This window comes from Siniperca chuatsi, linkage group LG11 (genome assembly GCF_020085105.1).
Source record: "Siniperca chuatsi isolate FFG_IHB_CAS linkage group LG11, ASM2008510v1, whole genome shotgun sequence".
Classification (NCBI taxonomy): domain Eukaryota; kingdom Metazoa; phylum Chordata; class Actinopteri; order Centrarchiformes; family Sinipercidae; genus Siniperca; species Siniperca chuatsi.
The window spans coordinates 15,095,035-15,120,493 of record NC_058052.1 but is presented as its reverse complement, the minus strand read 5'-3'; the positions used below and the strand labels follow the sequence as shown (position 1 = coordinate 15,120,493).

General features: G+C 40.4%; 1 protein-coding gene across 1 annotated transcript; it reads left to right on the top strand.

Moving 5' to 3' along the window:
* The first annotated feature begins 907 nt into the window (after nt 1–907).
* On the top strand, nt 908–19,516 carry golga7bb (golgin A7 family, member Bb). The gene is made up of 5 exons (XM_044215055.1): nt 908–1,015; nt 6,914–7,039; nt 8,045–8,197; nt 12,689–12,790; nt 14,225–19,516. The coding sequence occupies exons 1-5, from the start codon at nt 1,004–1,006 to the stop codon at nt 14,309–14,311; spliced, it is 480 nt and encodes a 159-aa protein (XP_044070990.1). The 5' UTR covers nt 908–1,003; the 3' UTR covers nt 14,312–19,516.
* The last annotated feature ends 5,943 nt before the right edge of the window (nt 19,517–25,459 follow it).

Sequence of the window (25,459 nt, the reverse complement as noted above, 5' to 3'; positions counted from 1 at the left end):
TAATAAAGCTCATTTTCCTAAAGAAGATCAACATTTATATATATACAGTACAGACGTTGTATGTAGGATTGCATTTGTGTGTATATGATCAGAACATTTGACTATTTCTATGCCGGGGAAAAAAGCAGCTGTTTTAAAGGGACAGTTCACTCCAAAATCAACCCTTTTTCCTCTTACCTGTGGTACTATTTATCCATCTAGATTGTTTTGGTGTGAGTTCCCAAGTTTTGGAGATATCGGCCGTAGAGATATCTGCCTTTTTGGAATAAAATAGAACTAGATTTGTTGTGCGCAGTTTCTTGTAGGAGCTATTTTCTTTCTACAGATAGTTCCATTTCTGTTGAGTTTTTTATATGTATTTTTTTTTTGGCACTTTGAACACCACAAGCAGAGTGCCATATAGTCCCATTATATTCAAAATATGCACTCATCTCTATGGCCGATATCTCCAAAACTCAGTAGCTCACACCAAAACAATCTAGATGGATAAAGAGCTCTACAGGTAAGAGGAAAAATATGTATTTTTGATTTGGGGGTGAACTGTCCCTTTAACCTCCAGGTATTCATCTCTTGCCTTTCAGTGAAGAAATGTGAGTTGCTGTTGTGTTTGGACTGGATTGGTCACAAATAGAAACGGAAACCGAGGCACTTTATTTGAATTTTTGACAATCAATGAAATTATTAATAGCCCACAAAAAGAAGCAGTAACCTAAATAATCTGCGGATACTTGGGAAATCTTCTTCTTTGCGTTTTGAAAGTCTGACCTTGAGGACTGAATCTGGGAACAAATTATTCACGATTTATGCGTTAATAGAAATGTATATAATTATATATAATTAGCATACCCCCGCATCCTGCGATAACACTCGAAGGCGCGCGCGCAGTCACGCACGTCCACGCGAGCTCGTGCCTCCAAGCTCCATAGACGCGGTGTCCCACACAACACGAGCAAACGGTTGTCGATTTCCGCACGGGACAGATCCTGCACCCTCTTACTGCAATATGGCGACAGAGGTAAGAAATTCGGCTCTTTCGCTGCCTTTTCTTTCACTATTTTATGACCCAACCCCGAAAACATGATTTTGTACCGTTTGTTATTTCTTTTTAAGAAATGCAGATTGAGAAATGCAGTCTTGTAAACTGAATGTCTTGCTTGTTGTGCCTCCTCTTTCTGTGGCTGATCGTGGCTCAACTGAATGTTGCCTTAATTCAATCAAAACAACCGGCTAGACCTGGCTTATTATGAATTTGAAGTCGAGTAGCAGAGAATCATGTAACGTTATCTTTACGCAAGAAAATTTTGAATTCATGCAGGAGCTTCAATTTCACTTACTTTAATCACTGTTTATGAGCTCTGTGATTGCAGACAGATATCCTCAGATAGAGAATTGTTTTTTTCCCTTTTCTTTTTAGCATACATTTTTTATACATTGTCTAGTAAGAAACAGAAGCCAACGTCATTCAGGTAGAGCATATCCAGTAGGCTCAAAGCTTAAGAGACTGATGAGAGTGGCGATGATGGAGCAGTCAGCACCATGGACAGGGACAGTCTCCCTCTCTCTTGCTATCTGTCATACTTTTAAATTAGCTTGACAAGGCTTTGTCCTTTGCATTTTGAATGAGCCACATATTGAAACAGCTTTCCATACTCAGCCCTCTGCTCTCTTCATGCCTGTCATAAATGTAGTGAACGTAACTGGCAACTCTACACAGCACTAAGCAGAAGATGCAGAGAGTCCATGACAGAAATGGTATTGTTCAGGCAGTGTCACATAGTACGACGAGTTACTCCAAACAGCATCAACAGCGTTTGCTGATGTATTTTTAGCCTTAGTAATGCCTGGTAGCCACCCCCACCCCGTGTCCTTGGTGATGTCACCATAATGCTGAAGACATAGCTGCCTTACTTATCATAATAATGATCTTGCTAGAGGAGACAGAAGTTTGGAACAGCTTACACTCATGCATGCAATATGTGCTTGCATGTAAGTTTGTGTGTGTGTGTGTGTGTGTGTTCATACGTATTTGAGTGCTAGATATACATGAAAGCATCTAATTTATGAGTGAGTGAAGTTGTAATTCAAGCATAATGGTGCTGCAGGTAAAGGTGCAGTGGACAGGAAGCTGGACAGGATTCATGATTATGTTCCCTGAGCCTGCAAGACATTGGCAGAGTGGCCCTGATTTCCTCTGGTGGTCTACCAGTATCCCTGTCCAAGCCCCATCAATTACACACACACTTATACACATGCATGTGCACAAACACATACAGTGTGTGGAACCAGGACAGATTGTCCAAGGCCCATCAATTATCCATGGCATATTTAATGTGAACATGCTGCTGCAGTTTGTAACCATTAGTGACTGGACTTTGAGATGAGTAGCACAGTTTACTTCCTGTCCGTGCTTTTATCTATCTGCCTCTCTCTCCCTCTCTCCCTCTCTCGCTCCCTGTCTCATTTTATATTAGAACTCCTTCTATGACATTTATTGTATGCCAAGTCAGCAAATGACCACGTTAAGTGACTGAGTAGCAATCTGCTCATTCTGCATACTGTTTGTGCTGCATGGACGGTCTCTGGATCCATTAAGTCCACTATTGCCAGATCCTCCTCTCAGTCTGTAGGCTAGCCCTGGCTCGAGTATTACACCGTTGACGAATAATGTGTCGAAGCACAGTAATCATCTCAGAGGTTGGCAAAGCTCAGCTCTGTACTGAAACAATGCTCCACCTTTATCCAAAAACAGATTTCCTCTTCCAGCTTTGGTTCCACAGTCACTGATCTCCCACCTAGATGTCATGGAAATTTGACTGTTTTGTCAACACTGTCTAAACTTCTGTGATTTATAGACCCCTGGCTATCCCAGCGTGGCAGTAAACACGAAAAATGCTGCTCCAATGCCAGAAAACCAGTTATATTATGAAGAGATGAAAAGAGAGAGCTGACATTAAGAAAAATGCTGAAAGAGCTGTGAGACGAGAATGAAACATCTAACTCTGAGAGCATTTACTGTGCGTGCTGTAATAGTGTGTATGCCCTTTGCAATGTCTGCCCACTGGCAGCACTCACCCATGTTGTCGCTATGTGTTCCTTGAATCGGAGTGACTAAACTAGGAAGCATGTCATGCCATTTAGAGTCACACAGACCCACAGATCCAATCTGGAGGAAATAAATAGGAGGTGGGTATCAGAGAAGGAATAAAAGAAAATACATTTAAAAATGGTAAATTGTTTTTCCATTTTAGCAACATCCTTGGTCATGAGAGGTCATTGATGCCTTATGTAACATCTTTTACTTTTGGTTTGAATTAACGTAGAGTAGTTTGGTTCTTCACCTTTCATTTGTCAGCTCAGTTAGTGGCTGTTTTCGCTCCTATAATATGAAATGCATAATTCTTTGTGCACCAGTGGGATTTCCCCAGGAAAAATTTTTAATATAAAAACTTTTAAATTAACTGTGTACAGGTTGAATCCTCAATATGTCATACTAATTGGTAACAAAAATGTATGTGGATTTACAGTTTATGAAATTGTTTTTATTTATGTGCATCATTGCCCTACTGTTAGACTTAGATTTATGTGTTTAGTGTCTTTGTACTTGTACTTTGTGCTGTCTTGTTCATTTGTTTCTATCTTTTGTTAGCATGATGCAATATGTTTTTTATGATTCTCTTAACTGGTGATAAGTCTTTGTGTTTATTTCACCTCTATGTTTAATCAATGTGCAAACAAATGTAAACTAAACTCAAAGTAATAGATGTGTGGGTGCAGGAGAAGTCAGACAGTGCAGCATGATGCAGCGCTTCTTAAAGTAGAGTTCTTAGAATAGAGTCCTGTGTGATCAGTATGACACTTTAACATTGCTGTCTGCTTGTGTACTATATTTAGACACAGTAATAGACTGGATTTGAAGCCCTATCTCCCACGCAGGAAAGTAAACATAAGCGCTCTGCCAACAGAAAACATTTATCTTAAAGGCTTAAATGGGCACAGACAAGGCCACTCTGCCAGTAACATCAACACCACGTGACTACAGAAATATTTTATGTCCTCTAGTATCAAAGCAGAATACCTGTTGGAGGACTTTGACAGTTGTAACTTTTAAGGGGGTACAAGCTTCCTGGTTATTAGGGGTGAGGTTGAAGATTGGGGTTGCTGAAGAGTAATCGATTAATATTAAGCTGTAGAGAAGTACATATTTAATTAGGAGGAAGTACCACACGGCAGATCTCTCCTCCCTCTGGCACTTCATAAGCAAGGAACAATGAATACATGTCTTTTTGTCAAATTCAGCACATATCTCCTCACGGTCTGCTAGCTGTCTGTGTGTGTGCTGAAAAAAATCCAGTGTTTGTACACAGCCCTGGCTCTGTAAATTAGAAACAAACAAAGTGGCTCAGACCGAGCCACACAACACTATTCCAGCCATGATTTGGTGTCAGGTAACATTAAATGACTTGCCCTCCGACATTCAGCTTACTTTCTAGTTTGCCAAGATATGCTGTTGTTGTGATGTTAGCTATAGTAGCAGGAGAGTTGTGAGTATCGCTGTCTGGAGCTGGTGTGCTGGCTCTGGGAAACCATCTCGTCCTCTCTGCACGTTAGCTTCGCAGCAGCAACTGTAGTGACAGTTTTCTAACCCACAACCTAGCTAATGTTAGTTATATTACTTGCTGTGTCGCTGTTCGCTCAATATCATGGTATTATATTTCTCCAGAATCGCACCTTTAATCGGACATGCCTTAAATTCATATTGTACAGTCCGACACAGATTGCGACCTAGATTTTAATAGACCTATCTCACACAGTGTGACATGCAATAAACTTACACGATTGTTGTTGTCGCCTTAACGCACAGAGAAGTTGAAAAAGTGAATATAGCCTCTCACCAATCAGTTTCATTTTTCAAATGCTTGAACAGAGTGTCACAATACGTCAGAGCTCCAGTGCTGGTCAAAATTGGACCTCTGGTGTCAGATGTATCAGTTTAGTTTTTACCTTAAACCACAACTTCCCCATCAGGACAATCAGTTTTAAACAAAGTTTCCAAGTTCATTAAGAGATCCCATGTTTGGACAAATAAATGGACTCAGTGTTTGATCGTTGGCCTTAGAGTCACATGACTCCTGTCTGCTTTGCTCAGCTGCGAGCTACATGTAGCAAAGAGATGTAAGGCAGAGCTCAGTAGGTCAACAACAGGCCAAAACACACCGTGACGTCCCTCGTTTCACTCAGATGTCTCTGGACTGGACTCCTCCCAGAATCCCTGTCAACAAAAACGTCGGCATCCTTTCTTCTTTCGACCGCTTTCTTTTCCTGTTGTCTTCTCTTTCCTTCACTCCTTCGTTCTTTACTTTTTTCATCTTTCTTCCCTCCCTACTTTTCTTCTTCCTTTCCTTACATCTTTATTTCTTTATCTATCTTATTCATTTCCCTCTTCCCTTCCATATTTATAGTCATGCCTTTCTTCACTTTTTCTTTCTATCTTACTTTCTGTCTCTCTGTCCTTCCCTCCCTTTTCCACCGTCTTACATGTGGCAGCAAAACTAAACTCTTACTTTGGATACTTTTTACTGCTTATATATGTTTGAAGTACACACATTTAAGCTACTCAAGTAAAAGCTTTGAATGCAGGACTTCTAATTTTAATAGAGCATTTTCAGTTATGGTATTGCTACTTACATAAAGGATCAGAGTACTTTTACAGTCACATATACCCATTCTCACAGTCACAAGCAAAGGGCTTGTATAATCTTAATGAACCTGACTCTCGGCCAACCGATTCAAACTAGAATAAATGATGCTCAATCGTGTGCTGATAATTGCTTCTATTAATAGAGTGACTTGTTGTTAATCATGATGGCCCCAAGATAGTGCAGGGAGGAGGAGGGGGGCAGTGTTAGAGAGACAGAGAAGGCAAAAAGAAGGATATTAAAAGCTCTGGCAGACAGAAAGATCTAGTGGCTGAGAGATGATTTTGGCTGTTAGCTGACGAAAATAGCAGCTTGAATGCTATTCTTGATTGTGTGTGATATACCCTATATAGAGATGAAAGGTAGGCACTGTACTATGTCTGCTTAAATGGCAATAACTCTCTTGGGCTTATACATGCAGGTAACCTCATAAACAGAGAGTCTGCTTGCTTTCAATAATAACAACACTGCAGTAGCTAGCCAGACTTTGGCTGTGATATCCATAGAATAACATTTAGTAACTGCACAAATGTAGAACACATTCTGTGACTACAATGATTACAAACCTCATGCCTCTCTCTCTGTTTCTCACTCTATTTTCTCACCACCTTTTTGTTCATCCTTCTCCCTCCCTCCACACTCCTACTGTATCTGTAATCACCATCCTCTTGAGGGGACTAATTTAGATCAGCAGGGGGCAAGTTACACTGGCCCACTTGTTTGCTGCTCTATGCTTCTCAGGGGAATGAATGTTTGGGTGTAAAAAACACCACTCAGCACCAAGGTGCGGTAAAGGGGAGTCTTTCAAAGTGTTCGTTATTACTGCAATTGGGCCTGTTGATGCAGGAGGAATGCAGTGAGAGTGTTAACTAAGCCTGCACTGCTGTTGATGTAGTAACATAGTACCATTCATACTACCTTTTTATATACCCATCCTTTTTTGCATCTTACTTGTGTTTATATTCTGTACAGTAAATCACCACCATCTGCTGCGGAAGTGAAAAAAGTTCAGAAACAAGCAGTGAAATGGTCAGACTGGAATTTTCAAATTGAAATAGTCTGTATCTGGTGTGGAGCCACAGTATTGCACTGGTTCTAAAAAAAACACTAGCAAAACACAAGCAAAAAGAGACCTGCTATTCTTGTACCTGCATGAATATAAATGTATTTTGGACCACAAATTTAACAGGTGTACTTTTCCCTTGTTGTGTGCTTAGTTCCATAACCTTCAGGAGCTGAGGCACAATGCATCGCTGGTAACAAAGGTGTTTATACAGAGAGACTACAGCGAAGGAACCGTCTGCCGCTTCCAGACCAAGTTCCCCTCAGAGCTTGACAACAGGGTGAGTACAAATACAAACACACACTCATATATGCACATCCAGACAAATGTAATATATTGGCAAAGCCCCAACTCACCTGAAACAACGCCCACATTCTCCCACACAGAAAGAGTAATAGCACAATATAGCTTAATAAGATCACGACAATGGTGCATCCTAAATGACAGAACACTTGTGAATGATGGATATTGGCTTGTGGGGTATGCGATTCTGGAGAAATCAGTCATACACTAACACGTGCACATAGAGGAGACTTTCTAAACTGAGCAACTAATCCTGCAATGTTAATCCTTCAAATCATAAAATGGTTAGCTGAAATCCAAACATTAACCATAATGAAAAATGATGATGGCATTGCAAGATGCACTTTCCCCCCCATCCACAGATGGATACAAACTTTTGCAGCATGACCTCTAATATCCCGCAGTTCTAACTCAGTAGACAAAAGCAGAATAAAAGTGTCACAACTATATTAAAACTCTTCTCTATGTGCTCAGAAGAAAGGTAAAGCTAAAGAAGAAGAAGAAGACCTAATGCTTTTATTTTCACACTTTGGGCACTGGAAGAGAATGTGCTGTTTTTGTTATTGTGGATTTGTCTGGCAATTAGCGTCTGAAGCAGACAGTCCACAGAGCAAGAAGGACACAGAGATAAACACAGTATAAAGGGACCACTATAGAAAACTTTTTTTTAAATCTGCATCACTTCCCTGTAAATGTTCTCAATCTCATCAATGCTCAAACCACTGCCGTTGCTGTCACACTTCTGAGTAATTTTTCCTCTTAGCATCAAGTTTCTTCATATTCTGCAAGTGAGGTGTGTTTCTAAATTGTTTGACAAAGTAGGAGTATTTTGGGTTGAGCAGAATGCAACTGGTGTGTTTGGCAGGCTGTTTTATACCTGAACAGCTCACCCCCACAGTTATGCCAGAACACTTTCGCAGTCCTTATGGTGTGTGCCTGCCTCCATATCTCTACCTGGATGTTTGTTTGTGTCTGTAAGTAGATTGAGCGAACCTTGCTTGAGGAGACAGTGAAGAGCCTGAACTCTTACTATGTGGAGGCCGAGAAAATTGGAGGTCAGTCATACCTGGAAGGATGTCTGGCTTGTGCAACAGCTTATATCATCTTCCTCTGCATGGAGACACGCTATGAGAAGGTAATAAACCTGGGCACTCCTAAATGCTAGCACACACAATGACCATATACCACCCAGACCAGAAAGAGCATTTATCTATACAAAGAGGTTTTATCTATGTACAGATAGCTCCACATTGAGAAATAAACAAATAGTTTGGGGAAAAAGACTTATTTGCTTTCTTTCTGAGAGTTAGATAAGATCATACCACTCTCATGTTTGTGCATTTTATAGGGAGCTTAGCAGCTTAGCATAAAAACTTAAAGCGTTGGGAGGCAGCTAGCCTGGCTCTCTCCAAAGTTCAAAAGCTCTAAAGCTTACTTTTCAACACTTTGGATCTAATTTGTTTTATTTCGTTTTAGTCTGTCTGTACACAAACAGACTAAAATGACAATTTATGGCTTTACAGGGAGTTACGTTCTGTAACAGTGGATGGATAAACTGTGCTTTTCCAACTATGACAAGCAAAAGAAAAAACAGTGTTTGTCTCAGGGGACCTATTAAAAATAGAAAAATAATAACTATTGACACCCACAGGCAATTTATAAATCCTACCCTATTAAATATCATGCAAATATCCTGCATGTCTTTGGACTGTGGGAGGAAACTGGAGCAGCTGGAAGAAACCCCCTGCCTGGGAGAACATGCAAACTACACACAGAAAGGGCCCAGCGAGCAAGAAGGTTTACACCCAAGTCCTTCTTGATGTCAGGTGACAGTGCTAACTACTTACCCACTGTGCTGCCATAATAAATATTCAAACATTAAATAATTGTAATATTAAAACGTTAAAGATATGAAGGTAATTGAATGGATCTGGTTCCTCTTAGTGTGCAGTAAAATACTAACGTTGTTGTAGGAATATTTCAGCTCAACCGTTCATTTACAGCTGGTTATTATAAACTCCACTGCCCATCTACAAGACTTATTTGCTGCCATATTTGTCTATTTTTATGGAAGCCAGCTCTCTCTCAAACACAAAAGAATTCAATTGTGTGTTGTAAGGCACTATGGCTCTCTGAGGTCAGAGCACACAGGGCAGCAGAGCCAAAAATCAGGAGATACGATCTGATTCTCTCTTGGACAACGTTCCCTTCAGCTGTCCGTCCACTAGCTTTTAAAACTCGCTATAAAGCGCACACCTGTGTGCCAGTGGGCAAGGCATGGCACGCCAACTGTAACATGACATTTACCTTCAGCACAACCAAGATGCCCATCTTGATAAAGGGCAGGTGATTAAACCTCTGCACGGCTATGTTGCCGCTTGTCGCTCCATGAGAGGGAACAAGAACGCAAGCATACATAAACACCATCACATACACAGACACATACACAGTGGGTTTGATTAATCCTCTTGTGACTTTCTAGGTACCTGACAGTTTTTTTTAGATGAAACTAGAGTAGCGTGAAGTCCCAGCATGCCTCTCTGTTCTGATCTCTGTCACCCACAACATTCATCTCCGTTGTCTTCTTGTGTTTTATAAACATTTCTTTATCAAAGCAGTACAAAAGTACTGGGAGCTTGACCAAGAAGCACAAAAGGACTTATTGCTGTGTTGAAGCCATGCAGAATTAGCCTGGTCTGAGGCTCCTTTCATCTCCCTGTCAGCTGGGTGCCGCTCCATTGAGACTTTGAGATGCTATCAGCTCCACAGGAGAGTTGTTTATTTACTTGGTTGACTTAATCATCTTGGCTGAATGACATTATGACAGATGATGATCAAATATACCCACCCAAGTTGATGCCGTTTGTGCGCGTATGTGTGTGTGTGTGCTGATAAAGACGCCACACACCAGTGAGCATGGATCAGTGTGTAGATTCACTGGAGCACCCAGAGCCCTTGATGCTTATATCTCACCCTATCAAAGGACACTGATTGCTCCCAGCATGTCAGAACAGATACATGTGCGCACAAGCATTCATAAAGCTTACCTTACGCATAGTATGTGCCCTGCATCTCCTATTTTTCTTCTTCTATTATTCACAAGAATGTGGCTGCACATATGGGACTCACTTAGACACATGTATACACGCATAATTTCCTTTATGTTGCACACAAACAACTTTCATTCTAGCAGAGGAATACACATTCGAGACACGCATGTGAAACAGACTTTGACACCTTTGCTTCTTAGGCGATATACACACACTCACAAAGCTTTTCCCAGAAGGGCTGTCACACTCATGCCAGTACAACAGAGGCAAAGCTTGTATACTTGACTGTCATATCGTTATGCAGAAGAGGATTGAGCTGCCCTGAGAGCTCGCTAGCAGTGAAAGGATTGGCTTTTTCCCTGCACCACAATAAACCTATTAGTCAGGCCTCTGCTCTGTGTGTCTCTTCCTCCTCTCGAATATATTTTATTCTCTTTGATGGAGTTTTTAACAAAAGACAGTTTGTATTGTGTTAAGAGATTTGTGGATATACTGTCATTGTTCCAAGCCAAATACTGATTGCTTTCTGCTTAGTCATACTTGACACTGATGTGACTGATTTAAAGCAGCGCAATGGAGCAAACAACTGCCTTTTGATCGCTTCTTAAATGGCTTTTCACTGAGGAATTTAATGTCTTGGTTGCTCCTTGATTGTAACATTATCCAGACATTTCATTAAAAAAGTATCTTCTCTTCCAATGGGAGACAGAAAGAAGTATTCTTCTGTGGTTTAGTCTCCACTAGCAGGGGTCACTATATTAGCAGCTGTGCCTGCAGCTGTAACAGGCCTTTGACATCCCAGAGGAGTGCTGCTCAGTGTGTTGCTCAGTCTCTATTGTTTTAATCTCTCAAGGCTGAGTGCTGCAGTGACCTTTAGTTAACTTATAAAAGAGGATGTGAATCTGTGATGTTGAATAAATCAGTTAAGGAATACACACAAAAGTTGTCACATCCCAATACAGCATACTTCAAAGGATAATTGTTGCTTGTAACTTGAATCCTATTTTTGTAGTTTTAACGTTGTACTGAGAGTATCAAGTTAATTGATTATGAGGCAACACTGCTAAAAAGAAGTCTGACTGAGAAGGAAACACAAGTGGTCAGACAATCATACATGTTTTAAACAAACCCCTAGGTTAGCCAGACTTTCAGGTAAAGTCAATTTCGGTTTTAACTCCTAATAAAGTTAGATAGTAGATAATATGGCTAAAGTGTTTTCTTGTTTACAACTTGTCTGATCGTCTGACTGGTCATGTTTCTCACCCAGTTAGACTTAATTGTAGCAATGTCGCCATGTTCCCAGATCTCAGCAGTTAACTTTTGCAATTAACTAAAGTTACGAAAATAAGACCAAAGTTGTAATAAACCAGAGTTTTCCTTTAACATACAGTACAATATACAGTATCTTGTGCTGTATTTTTTGTGTGATACAAATGTGTGTTGTTTTAGCATAGACACACAGATGTGCTAAAGATTGCAGCTCCTTTGTAGGAGTGGTGACAGCTTTCTCAGTGTACATGAGGCCCAGTGGAGCGTAGTTTAGCTGATTGACACGGTTAGGCAGAGTTTAGGAGAGGCATGGCACATCAGCATTGTTGGTGTCCACAGAGACATAGCTGAGGCCGAATATGCTGCTCTAATGATGCCACTTTAGCTAATATCTGTCTATTTAGCATCACTGCCCATCAGTCATTTGGTTGCTATCAGCAGCAGCCTGGGACTACATCGCAGTGCTTAAGTCTCTAAGTCTAGTCTTCAAGGCAAACTGTGGAGAATGTATACATGCTTGTTTGAATTGTGTGCCAAGGCATGGTCTGAACTTAGTGCTCAGCTTCACTCCACTGCTGCTCTGCGGTTTTTGCAGTTGATGCAATACTCACTTGCAAAACTGAGAAATAAGTCCAGTGCCAATGCAATCTAAATAAACTGTCCACCTCACATTTTAAAGTGTTTCCAAATTGCCCCGACAGTTAACCAAGGCATGACATTTAGCCTGAGAGAGCCATCTTTGGAATTAGGAACTAAAGCTTCCAAATGGAAAACTTCAAAAAGAGAAAAGCTCAGGCTCGTCAATTTTGGTAATTCAATTCATACAGCCTTGCTTGACATGAGTGGCTTGGAACTATGTATTAAAATAACTGCCGTACTTAGAGCATAATGGAATTACTTTGAATTTAGATTATAATGTTCAGGAAAAATAAAGACGGGCAATGACTCGAGAGAGTCAGTATCATATGCCGTATGCTAACTATGCGCAGAAGGACTGCAAACTCATTTCTTCCATTTTTCATTTTTTCCATTCAAGACAGCAAAGGAGGAGGTTAAAGTTGCTGCAACCCTGCCTCCTTTAGGTACATGGCTATTACATGTAACACACTGTGCACTCTGAAAAGTAATAAGTAGGTAAAGGATCCCCAGTTGGGATGTCTGTTCAAATTTTTTCTTGCTAGACCACAGCTTCTGCTTGTGTTTTTAGGTTTTCATCATGCCTCCAATGTTTCTAATCAAATCTGGATTATCTCCAAATGTACCTATGTCCTTTTCTAACCCCTCTCCACCCCCATGCTTTATTCCAGGTGCTGAAGAAGATATCAGGCTACATCCAGGAGCAGAATGAGAAGATCTACGCTCCTAGAGGTCTGCTACTCACAGACCCCATAGAGAGAGGAATGAGGGTTGTATCCTTCATTCCTCTGCTGCTGTTCTCTCCTGTGTAACAAATTGATAGAGGATGTCAGACATAAAGGACAGTCAGACATATAAAGACATATTTTAGTTTAAATGTTGGAGAAACCAGGCTTCATGAGTGGAAAGTCACCAGTTAGAATCACTGGAACTGCTAGAAACATCTAGGTTGGACAAATGATATAAGAAATAGCTTCTCTTCCTCATAAATTACTATCAAGGTGTCCTTGAACGAGGCACTTAAACTCCAGCTGCAGCAGAGGAGCTGTTCAATGGCCAACTAAGCAGGGCAGGGCTGAAAAATACATGCATGCTCTGTCAAATGTCCTTTGAAAACAAAAGGTGGGGAAAAAAACAGGGTGAGGTGATGAATCAGCAGCCTATGGTGCGTATGCTTTGTCATTCCAAAAGATGTTCTATCACAATTTTTTCCAAATGTTTTTAACTCTAAACGTGGCTCATCGTATGTTCTTTTATAGTTGAGTTGCTACGTTTTCAGAAGTAGCCAAAAGAGTGTCTCTCTTTGTCAGCTGGATCGATCCCAGCACAGTTTCTCATGTAGTTAAAAGGCAGAGGGAGAGAGAGAATGTGTCCAGTAGACCATCACACAGGCCTGGCCCAGACTGGCTCAAAGAACAGGCTCCAAGTCACAGGGCCAACCTATTACCAACACTTATTAGTCAATACTCCTATACAATATGGCCTCTGTTTGTGAAGGTTAGTTAGAACAGCATAGCATGTGTCTCACTTGTTTCCTTTTTTTCTTGTTTGCATGATCTCTTAGCCTGAACCCCCATAATATTTTTAGGACCAACTTGAGTAAATTAATTCTTGTTTTGAAACTGGTCTTGTTGCCCATCATCTCGAGACCCATACGGCTAGGGCCAATCTACATCTACAAAATGACTTTTGCCATGATTTTCCTATCCACAATATTTTGAGATTTGAGTCAAAAACCCTTGAGTGGGCGAATACACACATCTAGTTTGAGTGGTATTGAGACATATCTTGACCTTGTCATGAGCTGTTCCAGATGCTACAACCCTTTTGAAATATGTTTAACTTTATCATAGCCAAAAACAAGATGCGATTGTATTTGGAGCACCTTGGAGACGAGTCTGAGATGGGAAATAAGCAGTATCCGGTGAGAAAGCAACAGGAAACCGGGGATGGGGAAGGAGGAAATATTCACACCAGTTACTGATCTCTCCAAGTAGAAAAATCTCATGAGTACACCTTATCTGAGATCAGTTGTTTAGGTTGTGCACCCCCACATTAACATGACAACACTCTGGGATGAAAAATGTAGTGTGAGCAGTACAAAAACTTGTAGATTTTGAAAGTCTTTTAGCATCCAGCACTTTCTCAACTCTGTATTTCAATACTCTCTCTGTCATGATGATCCTTGACATTCTTCGTGTCCTCAGCTAGAAATCAGCGTGTTTGAAGACCGGGGCTCGGGCAGCTCCAGTCCCAGCAGCAGCATGTCATCGGCCGGCAGCAGCGCTCGGTGACTGGAGGTGCAGCGCCAGGCTTACGGGTACCACCACAGGGGCAGCGGAACACTTACCAACATCCGCATGCTGAAACATGAGAGCACAAGGTTCTAAGTAGAGCGGAGAGAAAAAGGCGAGGAGGTGATCCACAGCTTTCACACTCTCCCTGCCTCCTTGAGAACAGGAGCTGGCTTACACAAACACACTGGATACGCAACAGAATAAACACAAGTGCAACAGAACCCACACATAGGCAGTAGACACATGTAAAAGCCAACATCCAGAGTGTCTGTGAGGGAATATCCTTCACTCTCCAACAGCTATCCAAACCAAAATAATCAGAATTTCTTTTGTTCCATTTTCTTTCATTCCATCACGTCTGTTTCCATGAGTCACACCATCTCTGTCGTATGGCAGATTCAGCAGACTTACCCTTGATTAGACTGGACGTCAATGCTTGATTGTTTTCAGGGGGGTCACTGTCACTATGTACATCTGCTGATGCATTGGCAGTGCAGTCTTAGGTCTGTGCAGCAGCTCTGAAATCTGGAAGGAGGAAAACTACCAGCCTCCTGGGAGACCCAATGTTCTCCGGTCTCGCTGAATGATTGCATTCATGTCATGTGGTTGGGGTCAAGCCGCTTTGAATGCTGGCAAATTGGGCCTGCTGTGGGGCCGCTTGGTTCTATGCTCTGTTCACATGCATTTGGCTTCAAAATCAAACAGCTAACAGAGAGCACCTTGGATTATTTATCCTTCTCATTCACAGCAGTGGATACTGGTGATCCACATCACAGCTGTAGGTCACACTCCTACGCATGCACACACACACACACACACACACACACACACACACACACACACACACACACACACACACACTCTCTCTCTCTCTCTCTCTCTCTCTCTCCTACACACACACACATGCATACAACCGTGCCCAAGTACTCATTCAGACACATACTAGCAAGGGGACATGCACGCACATTCATATACACAAACACACACCTGTGGCTAGTGGCCATGCGTTCCTGCACACACACAGATTTTGGCAGACGTGGAGTTAGAGTTGACTTAGCCAGACAATATTCTCTGTGGTCTCAGCTCATTGGGAACGCAAGCAAACCCAGGCTCTGTAAGACCGTGCTAGTTTCCCTGGTAGTATGTACATGAATCCAACACATTCTCATCACTGGTCGTCAAACACTGACACTGCTTTGTCACGCCCCTCGGCATCTCATACTGACATACAAAGTACCATTTAGTGTCTGTATGATACGCCTTTTTAACGTTGTGAAACGGTCACTGTTTGGTTAGGTTTAGGCACCAAAAGTACTTGGTTAGGAGTAGGAAAAGATCATGGTTTGGATTAAAATAAATACATTACGTGACTTAAGTTATGTAACTTAAAACTTTAAATAAGTCAACGCTGACTTTTGGTTTCACACGGGACACGAACCCTGGAGTCCTGGGTGAAAATCCTGTGTTTGTTTGACCCCCCATCCTCCTCGACCTCCTCCCTATGCAGACTTTTACGCTCTTTATTCTACATCACCTGACTTACTAAAGGTTTTCTGACAAAACGTCGGTATTTGACGACCTGGGACTGAGAACGGGCTAATGTATCTGGTGTGTTGGGGTGTGTATGTGTCTGTGCCATTAGTCCCAGCCTCACCTAGTGTGAGATGAAAGCTTGCTGATCATTAAGGAGACGTCAAAGAGCAAGGATAAGTGCACTAAATGAGAACCAAACACATCCTGACACATTTGGTTCTAAGAGAACTGAAATAGTGTGGGTTGTTATCACTACAGGTGTTTGATTTACATTAACCAGTATGGGAGTTCAATACCTGAACCTCTATCTCTGTCTTCACAGCTCTTATGTAGATGCAGATTATTTTTAATTATACAAAATGCAAAATCAGAACAATGATCAAAAAATATCCATCTAGAATGTACTGTATTTGACATGCACACAACACCATTAAGACAGAGAGAGAGAGATCTTGATGCAGATGAAGATTTTCTCTGTCATCAAAGTCTTTCAGTTCATTAGTGCCATCTGTCATTTGTCAATTTTGTATTATCAGAAATATAGGGATCACTTTATATGTCATTTTGTCAGTGAAACACAGTTATAGCTCCCTCTACTGAGGAAATTTAGAACTTTTGAAAGAAAAATCACTAAAAAGACACCTTAATGAAACATAATATTAATTTAACACATCTTATTCACACTACTGCTCTGCTCTGCAGGTACCTTTTGTAATAGAATATATTCCTTACACAAGACAATTCAGCCTGAGGAACATAAATTCTGTCTCTCTTTGTGGGAAGTAGTGCATCCTGTCTGACTAACGTATATATGTGTGTGGAGGCTGATGAGACAAAAGACGATCATTATGTAGCAGAAATATGGATACCAGTAGACAGCACACCCACACAATGTCTAACAAACCCCCTGAAAAAACTTAAGTCCTGTTTCAGTGTCTGCATATTTTATTTCAGTTGCCACACTTTGTCTTCTTCTTTCTTTTCCCATTTTCAGTTTTGTTTTCTTTAAACTCGCCACATAGTTACAGTAGCTATGATCAAAACCCTCAGCAGAGCCCCTGCCTTGCAACCAGCCTTGTGAACTTTGACCAGAGCAGTGTCAAGTTGAAGTTAAACGACTCACTGGAAAGTCATTGTAGAATTGAAGACGTTTTGCTTCAGTCTAGTGGGTAGTTTAATTTCAACTCAACATTTTACTACCTGGATGAGTGACAAGAACCTAAAAAGACATTTTACCACAGCAGTTGAGTTCAGTTGTGCTTGTGTTCAGCCTCCTGTGCTTTTTGATGCCTTCATGTTTCATCCCAGTGGAATGGATACCCAACCTGGGGCTGATGGACTGACCAATTTAAAAATGACTCAACACTGCCAATAAGCATATAAAGGAGCTCATTGGACAATGTATAAAGACAAAAAACAGTGATTGTGTATGAACTGTATAGGAGAAGAACTGCGCTGTACATGCTTGTCTATGATAATCCATGCTGAGTTTGTGAAGTGTTGAAGAAGTGGATGGAAATGCCATAATGCTATTTAATTCCAAAACATCACTGTTTCCCAGTATTAGACCCTAAAAACATTTTTAATGTTTTGATATCGTTTCTAATTTGGGCATCAAGTGACATAGCAGCTATGAAAGCATATCGTCTGTACAGCTGTGAGCTGATGTGTAGTATCTTCTGTAAAGTGAAGATAATGTTTTGTTTTGTCCGAACAGTGATTAAAGTGTTGATAATGTAGCTTATGATATTGTTAGTAATAATAACAATGTCAGTTATTATTGTAGAGGTAAACAGAGGGGTGATGATGATGATCCTCAGGGGAAAGTGTAAAATGTGCCATATTCAAAGGATAAAATTATTAAAGGATAGGTTCACATGTTTAGCCATGCTAGCTACTTCAGGGATAGCAGTGTTGGTATGTCGGTTGGTCCACCACTTTACAGACTGAAATATCTCAACAACTATTGCATGGGTTGACATGAAATTTGGTACAGACATTCATGTTCCCCTCAGAATGAATTGTAATAACTTTGATGATCCCTCAACTTTTCATCTAGCACTATCATCAGGTCAAAATTTGGTTTATGATGTCCACGGTGCCCAGAGGATGAATCCTTCTGACTTTGGTGATCCCCTGACTTTTCCCCTAGCCCACCTGCAGGTTAATCTTTTCACATATTCACTGAAATATCTCTACATCTATTTGATGGATCAGCACAAAATTCATGGTTCCCAGACAATTTATCGTAATGACTTTAGTGATCCTCTGACTTTTCCTCTAGTGCCACTATGAGGTTGATCTTTGTGGTTTTGAATGAAATGTCTCAAGAACTATAGGATGTATTACCATAAAATGTGGTTCAGACATTCATGTTCCCCTCAGAATTAACTGTAATACTTTGGTGATCCCTCAGCTTTTCATCTGCGCTTTAATCAGGTCAAAATTTGGTTCATGACCAAATGCCTGCAAAACTAATGACATTCCCATCAGCCTCAGGTGTACTTTGGGTTTACTGTTAATCAGTAAATGTTAACATGCTAAAACCTAAACTAAGATGGTGAACGTTTTACCTGCTAAACATTAGCATGTTAGCATTGTCATTGTGAGCATGTTAGCATGCTAGCATGGCTGTAGACTGTTTTACGTATATCTTTAAACAATACCCCTATCCAATATGTACATTGAAAGAGCAGGAAGAATTACAGGAGGAATGTTTACAGCAACCAATAACTCTTTCAATGACTCTTTTAATAAACATATGGGCACGTGAGTAGCTTATTAAGAGAAAAATCTGAACCTATCCTTTAAGACTAAGGTGAAAAAGAAGCACAATAACACATAATATGGCACACAATATTATAAGGTGTTATGTAGCTTGTTCTTTCAGGAGCGACTTCTTTGATTAATGAAGACAACCAAGGGTGTGAAGATTATGATATTGCATTAAATGAATTCTCATAAATAGATGTGCCATGAGATATAAGTACGTTATCACAGAGATTAAACTTTGGGTCCTTAAACCTCTATCATGCTGACTATCAAGATAACCTCCGTGCCAACACATGTCTTTGGAAGAGAAGCGTAGATCTAAAACTTGTGGACCAAGTGATGATGTATAATCCATGTCAATATGTAAATTCCCTACAGGTCATATATTTATCCTGTATTGTATCTGAGAGTGCAGCAAGTCCGTTCAGACATGTGGAGTCATCAGTAAGCTCAAAAACTGTATGTATGTTATGCTGTTACAAGTGAGAGATTATTCATAGTGCAATATGATGTCTTCCTAAAAATGTAAAAGATGATGTGTAGCATCTCAGTTCCAGCCTCTTTGAGTTGCTTTGAGTTCTGAGCCGTTCTGTCTCCATGAGACTAAAACCGCATTGATGTTTAATGCTGCATGATGTGTTTGTAAACAAAGCGAGTGCCAGATGACAAGAACTGAAATCCCTGATCAACAAAGTCCCTCTGTTGTGCTGCTAAAGTAGAGGAATTTATATCTTATCTTGGTGTTATTTATGTTTACATCGGATTATTTACATATTAATTGAAATGGATTCATGTATTTTTATCTCAAAGCTGATTATTATTCAAAGCCTGGGGAGAAGAGTTTCAACTGTCTCCAAGAGATGAATAAAGCGTTTGATGAAGATGATGGAAAGAGAATTCTTGTGACTGCAGGCTGCTGTGTGTATCTAACAAGGTTCAATTCATACTGTTGTTTAGAAACTTGATCCATTCTGTGTCTCTGCTCTGAGTTCATGTGAGGTAGAGATTGGGATCTCTCTCTCTCTCTCTCTCTCTCTCTCTCTCTCTTGCACACATTTCTCAGGATATCCACAGAAGGAAACTCCAAAATGAGACCAAGTCATGTCACCTGAGGGCAGTTATCTCCAGGTTGGTTGGTACTAGAAGGTAAACACTTTTCTGCCATGTGCCTCAGCTGACTCAGACTTTGGTTATTTTGTTCTGTGCATATAATACAATAATAATAATAATAATAATAATAATAATAATACAATAGTCTATGTTGGGATGCAAAGTGATTTTGCTACAAAAATATCCATGTTAGGTAATTTAATCTAGTTATTTAGCCTTAAAATCTTAGGCAAAGTCTGCCTTTTGGATAAAATAAATAGGTGTTTTGGCCACTTGGGGGCAGTGGAACAAGCTGTAAACATAACATAACCCTTTAAGATGGTGTGGCGAATGTTGGCAAATATATGCGTATTTACACAGAGCAGACACGGAGCCAGCATTAACAGTCATTTGAGTTTTCTTGCCACCTGACAAATTTTTAGGTCCAACACTCTCGTCTATATTAACTCCGGAGGGAAATATTTGTCTCCTTTCCTGCTAAATGCTCTATTATTGTCCAGTTTACTTTGTTTGTCTGCCGTTTGGTGCTGGGCAGGTAGCGTTCAGCTGGTTTAGCAGAGATCTTTTGCAGAAAAGAGCTGCCTGCTCCTGCGGGAAATGACGCTGATGAGAGCAGTGAGAATGAATCAAGACAGTAAAGTTGCCCAAAGGCTTTAAAACCAAAACAGTGAGGTGAGAGATGCTGAAATGAGTCAGGAGTTGGGTGATAATTCTCTGTGCCTTTGCCACTACAAGCAATCCCTTTCACAAACACTTAGTCATGTGACCCATTGTTAAAATAAAATATTGATTATCAGCTTTAATCTCAAAGTTGTAGTTTTGAGTGCATTTCTTCATGTATTTATTCACTCATTTAGATATTTTCGGACCATGAGATGATACATAATGGAGAAAAGCATTTTGCGAGAGTATTGCGTGTTATGTGCACAGTAGCTACAGTATTGCTCCAAGTGCCCTAAAGGAGGCAGTAGAACTATACACTGTTCAGCTGACATGTAGCTTGGTGCACATGTTCCAGTTCAGATGCTCTTCAAATTTACTTTAAGTATCACCAAAGTTTGAGTTTGGTTTTTGGTTTTGGTTTGTATCAAGGACCACCAAAACCGTAACCTAACTACACAAATCAATTTCTGTGTACAATATGACTTCTACTAACCAAAGAATTTTGCAAAGGCCATGTGACTAATACATAATTGTCCATAACTAATCAACCCTTCTTCATCACAGTTGTTTTGTAAGTCCAGTATGGGGACAATGTGATGTCTGCAGAAGTTTTAATGAACCCAAAGGAGAGCATAAATATGTGCATAATGAGTGTTTCTCTTTGTGACTGATGGTTTTAATTAAATTTTAGGGAACTAAAAGTCAAATAACTGGTACACACCAAGCCACCTTAAGAGTCTAATGAATGAATCTATTGCTAATAATAGAGACACAATATTTATCCTTCTTTTCATTTTATGACCTGAATTTATGAAGAATTTATCTGAAATGTTTCAAATAAACTTGCCCCTTTGGAGGACAAACAGCACAACTGTTTCATGACTTACTTACATTATTGCTACCATGATGTCACTAATGGTGATGGGTGATGGACACACTGTGAGTTTCAAAATTCAGTTCTTTTTACATTTTTTAGAATTGTTCCATATTTAAGAAAAAGAGAACCCCTCTTTGAACAGAAATGGTGGTCTGAGATTCAATCTGCCCAAAGTCTATCAGAGTGTATTATCACCTTGGTCACGCCAATCACATGCTATTCAGGTACTTAACAGTGATGAAGTAGATGCAGCCAGAAAACATTAGGCCTGATTACTGATCACTGGGCCATCTTGGAAACTATTAGGTCAGTTTCAGGTGAAACTAGCTATTAGCCGATACTCAGGCAGATTCCTTTCTGTGGGCAGGGCTTATGTAACACAGAGTAGCTTAAATTTCTAGTTCCCGTCCCATTTTTTTTCACAATTGAGAATGACTTCCGGATGGGAGCCGAAACGTCTTGATTCTAAAAACAGTGTCCAGATGACTACGACTGAAACCTTTTCTACACTAAAAGGAGATGTTAGACTAAAATTCATCAGGTGGACAGAAACACAACTCCAAACAAACAATAATGTTGTTCCATATCTACTAGATGTGTAAATAGGCAACTGTTGGATAACACTATCGCCATATCAACTTTATAAGGTGATAATATGTCCATGTTTTGTTTTCAGCTTGTTGCACTGACCCCAAGTGACCAACAAAGCATTTAATGTAGGAAGTACATTTTCTACAAGTTCTAAACCAACTTTTTTCATTTAACTTTTTTTGCTGTGTGTGTGTGTGTGTGTGTGTGCATGTGTGTATAAGAGGTGTACAGTAGATCCATCATAGCCTGCTCATAAGGCCAAAAATTAGCGATAACGTTCTGGCAGATATTGAGGCTTAGTGAAGATCACAGGAGGGATACAGAGGAGGAGCGGTGAGAGTGAACTGATATTTTCTCAAAGACAGCAGAGGAGTGAAGAAACATCTCAACATCTGTGGGGAAAGGTCACTCTCACGCTAACAAGCTACTCTCTCCCTCCACACAGACCTCCTTTGTTTTTTCATTAAAGCTCTTTTTTGCCTACCTTCTGCTACACATTGTTGCTGCAATTGTTTCGAGTTTCCAAGTTTTAAAATTCCTCGTTCTTTGGCTGCACGACACTTTCTCTGTCTGTTCTACTTCCTCCACGCCCTTCCTGCTCTTTCATTCCTTGTTCTCTAAACAGGAAAAAAGTGGCCTGCTTTACCTTTTCCACAATTTCTTTAATGTCTGAGTCATGGGCGGCCAGAAGGGGAAAAAAAGTCACTTTCTGGTATTGATTGGTTAAAATGTTTATTCCTACAAATGACAGAAAATCAGTATCCCACCACTGCCTCTGCGTTCCAAAAATATTTTGACTGGCAGCGGTGCCTGGCAAACGCAGAGCAGTCATTATAGTGAAGTTTACAATTGTGTGCTTGCATGTAATTCATCAAACATGGAGCCCCACAGGAGAAGCTCTTGGCATCAGAGAAAAGTCAAGCCTGTGGTGACATTAGAGGGGGTTGTTCACTCCTATATTCTGCTCTTGACACTCATCTGGAATCACACACAAATACACATTTACTTCAGTTCCCTGAACAAAAACGAACAAAACAACAGGAATTCAGTAGATAATTTGTTAACTCTGGCAGTCTACCACAGTGTCTCATGAGGCATCAAAACTCTGGCTGTGCTCACTCAGGCCCACCAAACATTTATCCACATCTGCCCAAATTCAAGATCACGATGGGTTATGATTGTGCATTAAACCACTGTGATGCAACAAACAAAGATTCAGTGCTACTGCTCCCTTCAAAACACAGACATTCTGTACACAAAACCCCAGCCGCACACAGACCCTTTTAGCTTATTTTTTGAACATGTGTATGGATGTTGTATCTGAGTTTTTAACATTTGTTTTGAAATTCTGCCGTGAAAGCCACAGTGCTGAGATGCTTTTTGAAGAGACAAAGAGGTAAAACATGGCCACACTTGATTAATTGTGCCTAGCCCGATTTTGGAGACTGTCCTTTAAATCGATTTTTTTCCCAACTATACCGCTGCCATGCCTGTTGGCTTTGGCATGAATATCCGCTCAGTTTATTTGACCTCAGCGTGATTGACAGCCCTTGTGTTGTGTTTGCCGCTGGACCTCCCCCAAGTGCGGCCCAGAATGCTATATAAAAACACAATGTTAAGCGTCCGAGGCTGGAAACGTGTGGTTTCAGTTAAAATGTCACTTCTGATCAACTTGGTTAATTGTGAGACAGAAGTTATTGTGTGTCATTCTTCTTAGATCTGTTGCTGAAGTCAAATAAATGGTGCTGTGTCAGTCGCTGCCCTCCTAACTGCTTTTAAATGTTGAACAGAAGTAGGGATGAAACAGGGGGCCAAAAGCAGGGATAAATAAAAAAAATACACAAACTAGAGAATACACCTCAATGCAACGAAACTCAGCGATGTCTCTAAAAGAATCCCTTAGGTTAGCATAACTTATTTGGAAGAGAAATTGAAGGCAAATTGTAAAATTAATACCCAAACTGTCTATAAATATTCATTATAAACTGACCTGCTGTAGTGCAGCAGTGAAGGAGTGTTACCAACATTTTGGATGGTTTAGATAATCTGACCAAACTGTTGGCTTGTTTACAACCTGTCTGATCATCTGACTACTCGTGTTTCTTGCCCCATCAGACTTTGTTGTAGCAATGTCGTGATGCTCCCAGGTTTTAGCAGTTACTTTAGTGAGTACAATGTTATTATAACGGGCAGAACTGATAGCCAACACTACATAAATAAGTTATAAAAACTGGAATTTTCCTTTAACTGCACGCCTTCTGCCCATTGCTTACTGGGAAGTGTTCCAGCCTCTTGTGACCCTGTAGGTAAAGAAAAGGAATGAATGACTTATTTAATTATCTTTGAAAAAATGGCTTGAAATTAGCAGAAATTATAATAACCTACAACCTACTTAACAGCCAGCTGTTGTGTGTGATGCCATTCATGCCTAAGTGGTTGTTGAAGTAGCTTAATCAGTAATGTCATTGACTTGTTTTAGTGTTCAGGCACGGTGAAATTAGCCAAATAAATTGAAATCAAATGACTTGAGGTGTGCTCAGGCAATTGTAAGCAGGGATGATAAAGCATTCATTTTATTTCAGACTGCAACAAACACCAATGCACCCTTACTGAAATTAGGCCTGCACTGGCCCGAAGACACAGGAGACAAGAGTTTGCACAGAGCACGACTCTGCTCATGAATCTCTGAAAAGCCTGCTCGGTTGTTTGCATCAGGGACAAGCTCGTTTTCAGAAAAATAAACATACATACTCTCTGGCTGCAGCTGAAAAGAAATGGCCACTACAGTGTATACATCCACATTTACATAACCTTTTTCTTCTTGTCTCCTTCCGCTCCTTTTTCCTGGTCATTTCCGTACAGCACAAATATTTTCTTAACATATCCTTCTATCTCTGATCTTCTGTCATTTTCTGTTAACGCTTTGTGGCGTGTGTACATTGTGCAATTGCTGTTTGTGGGACATTTTGTGATTAGTGGTCTGAAGCACACAAAAAAGGCATTTGGATTATTTTTCCACATGGAGCACATGCCCACACGCAAACAGGCTACACACACACACACACACACACACACACACACACACACATACAGGTCCAAACTCCTGTGAAACGCATACATTTAGCATTGTGTTCCAGGTTTTATTTTTCACAGGGACATCTTCACTTGCAGTTCATTTTAGCAGAGAGAAACACAACTGGAGCCTCTGGGATGCAAACAATGTCGTGGCAGTGACCATGCCAGACACACACGCACATACACACACACACAGAGCATCCTTCCTGCAGGTTGTTGGTCATCATTCAATGACACTGTTCAGTTACATTACACAGTTTAATTTCTTTAAAAGCTAACCTTGTCCTATTCTGTTATTGATAACATGTACTTCTGCTCTATCCCAAAAATATGTAATTCTACATCCAGTTATGTCCTAAAGTGGTTGAATGAAGTAATCCATCACTGTGAATATTGCGTTTTCATTTATTTTCTTCAGCATTACCTCATACTTTGAATAAACTCCAGTTTCACTGGACACAGAAAAGCTTCATATCTGAATTGAGTCTTGTATAATTGTGAAAACTGTGATTTCAAAGACCCCC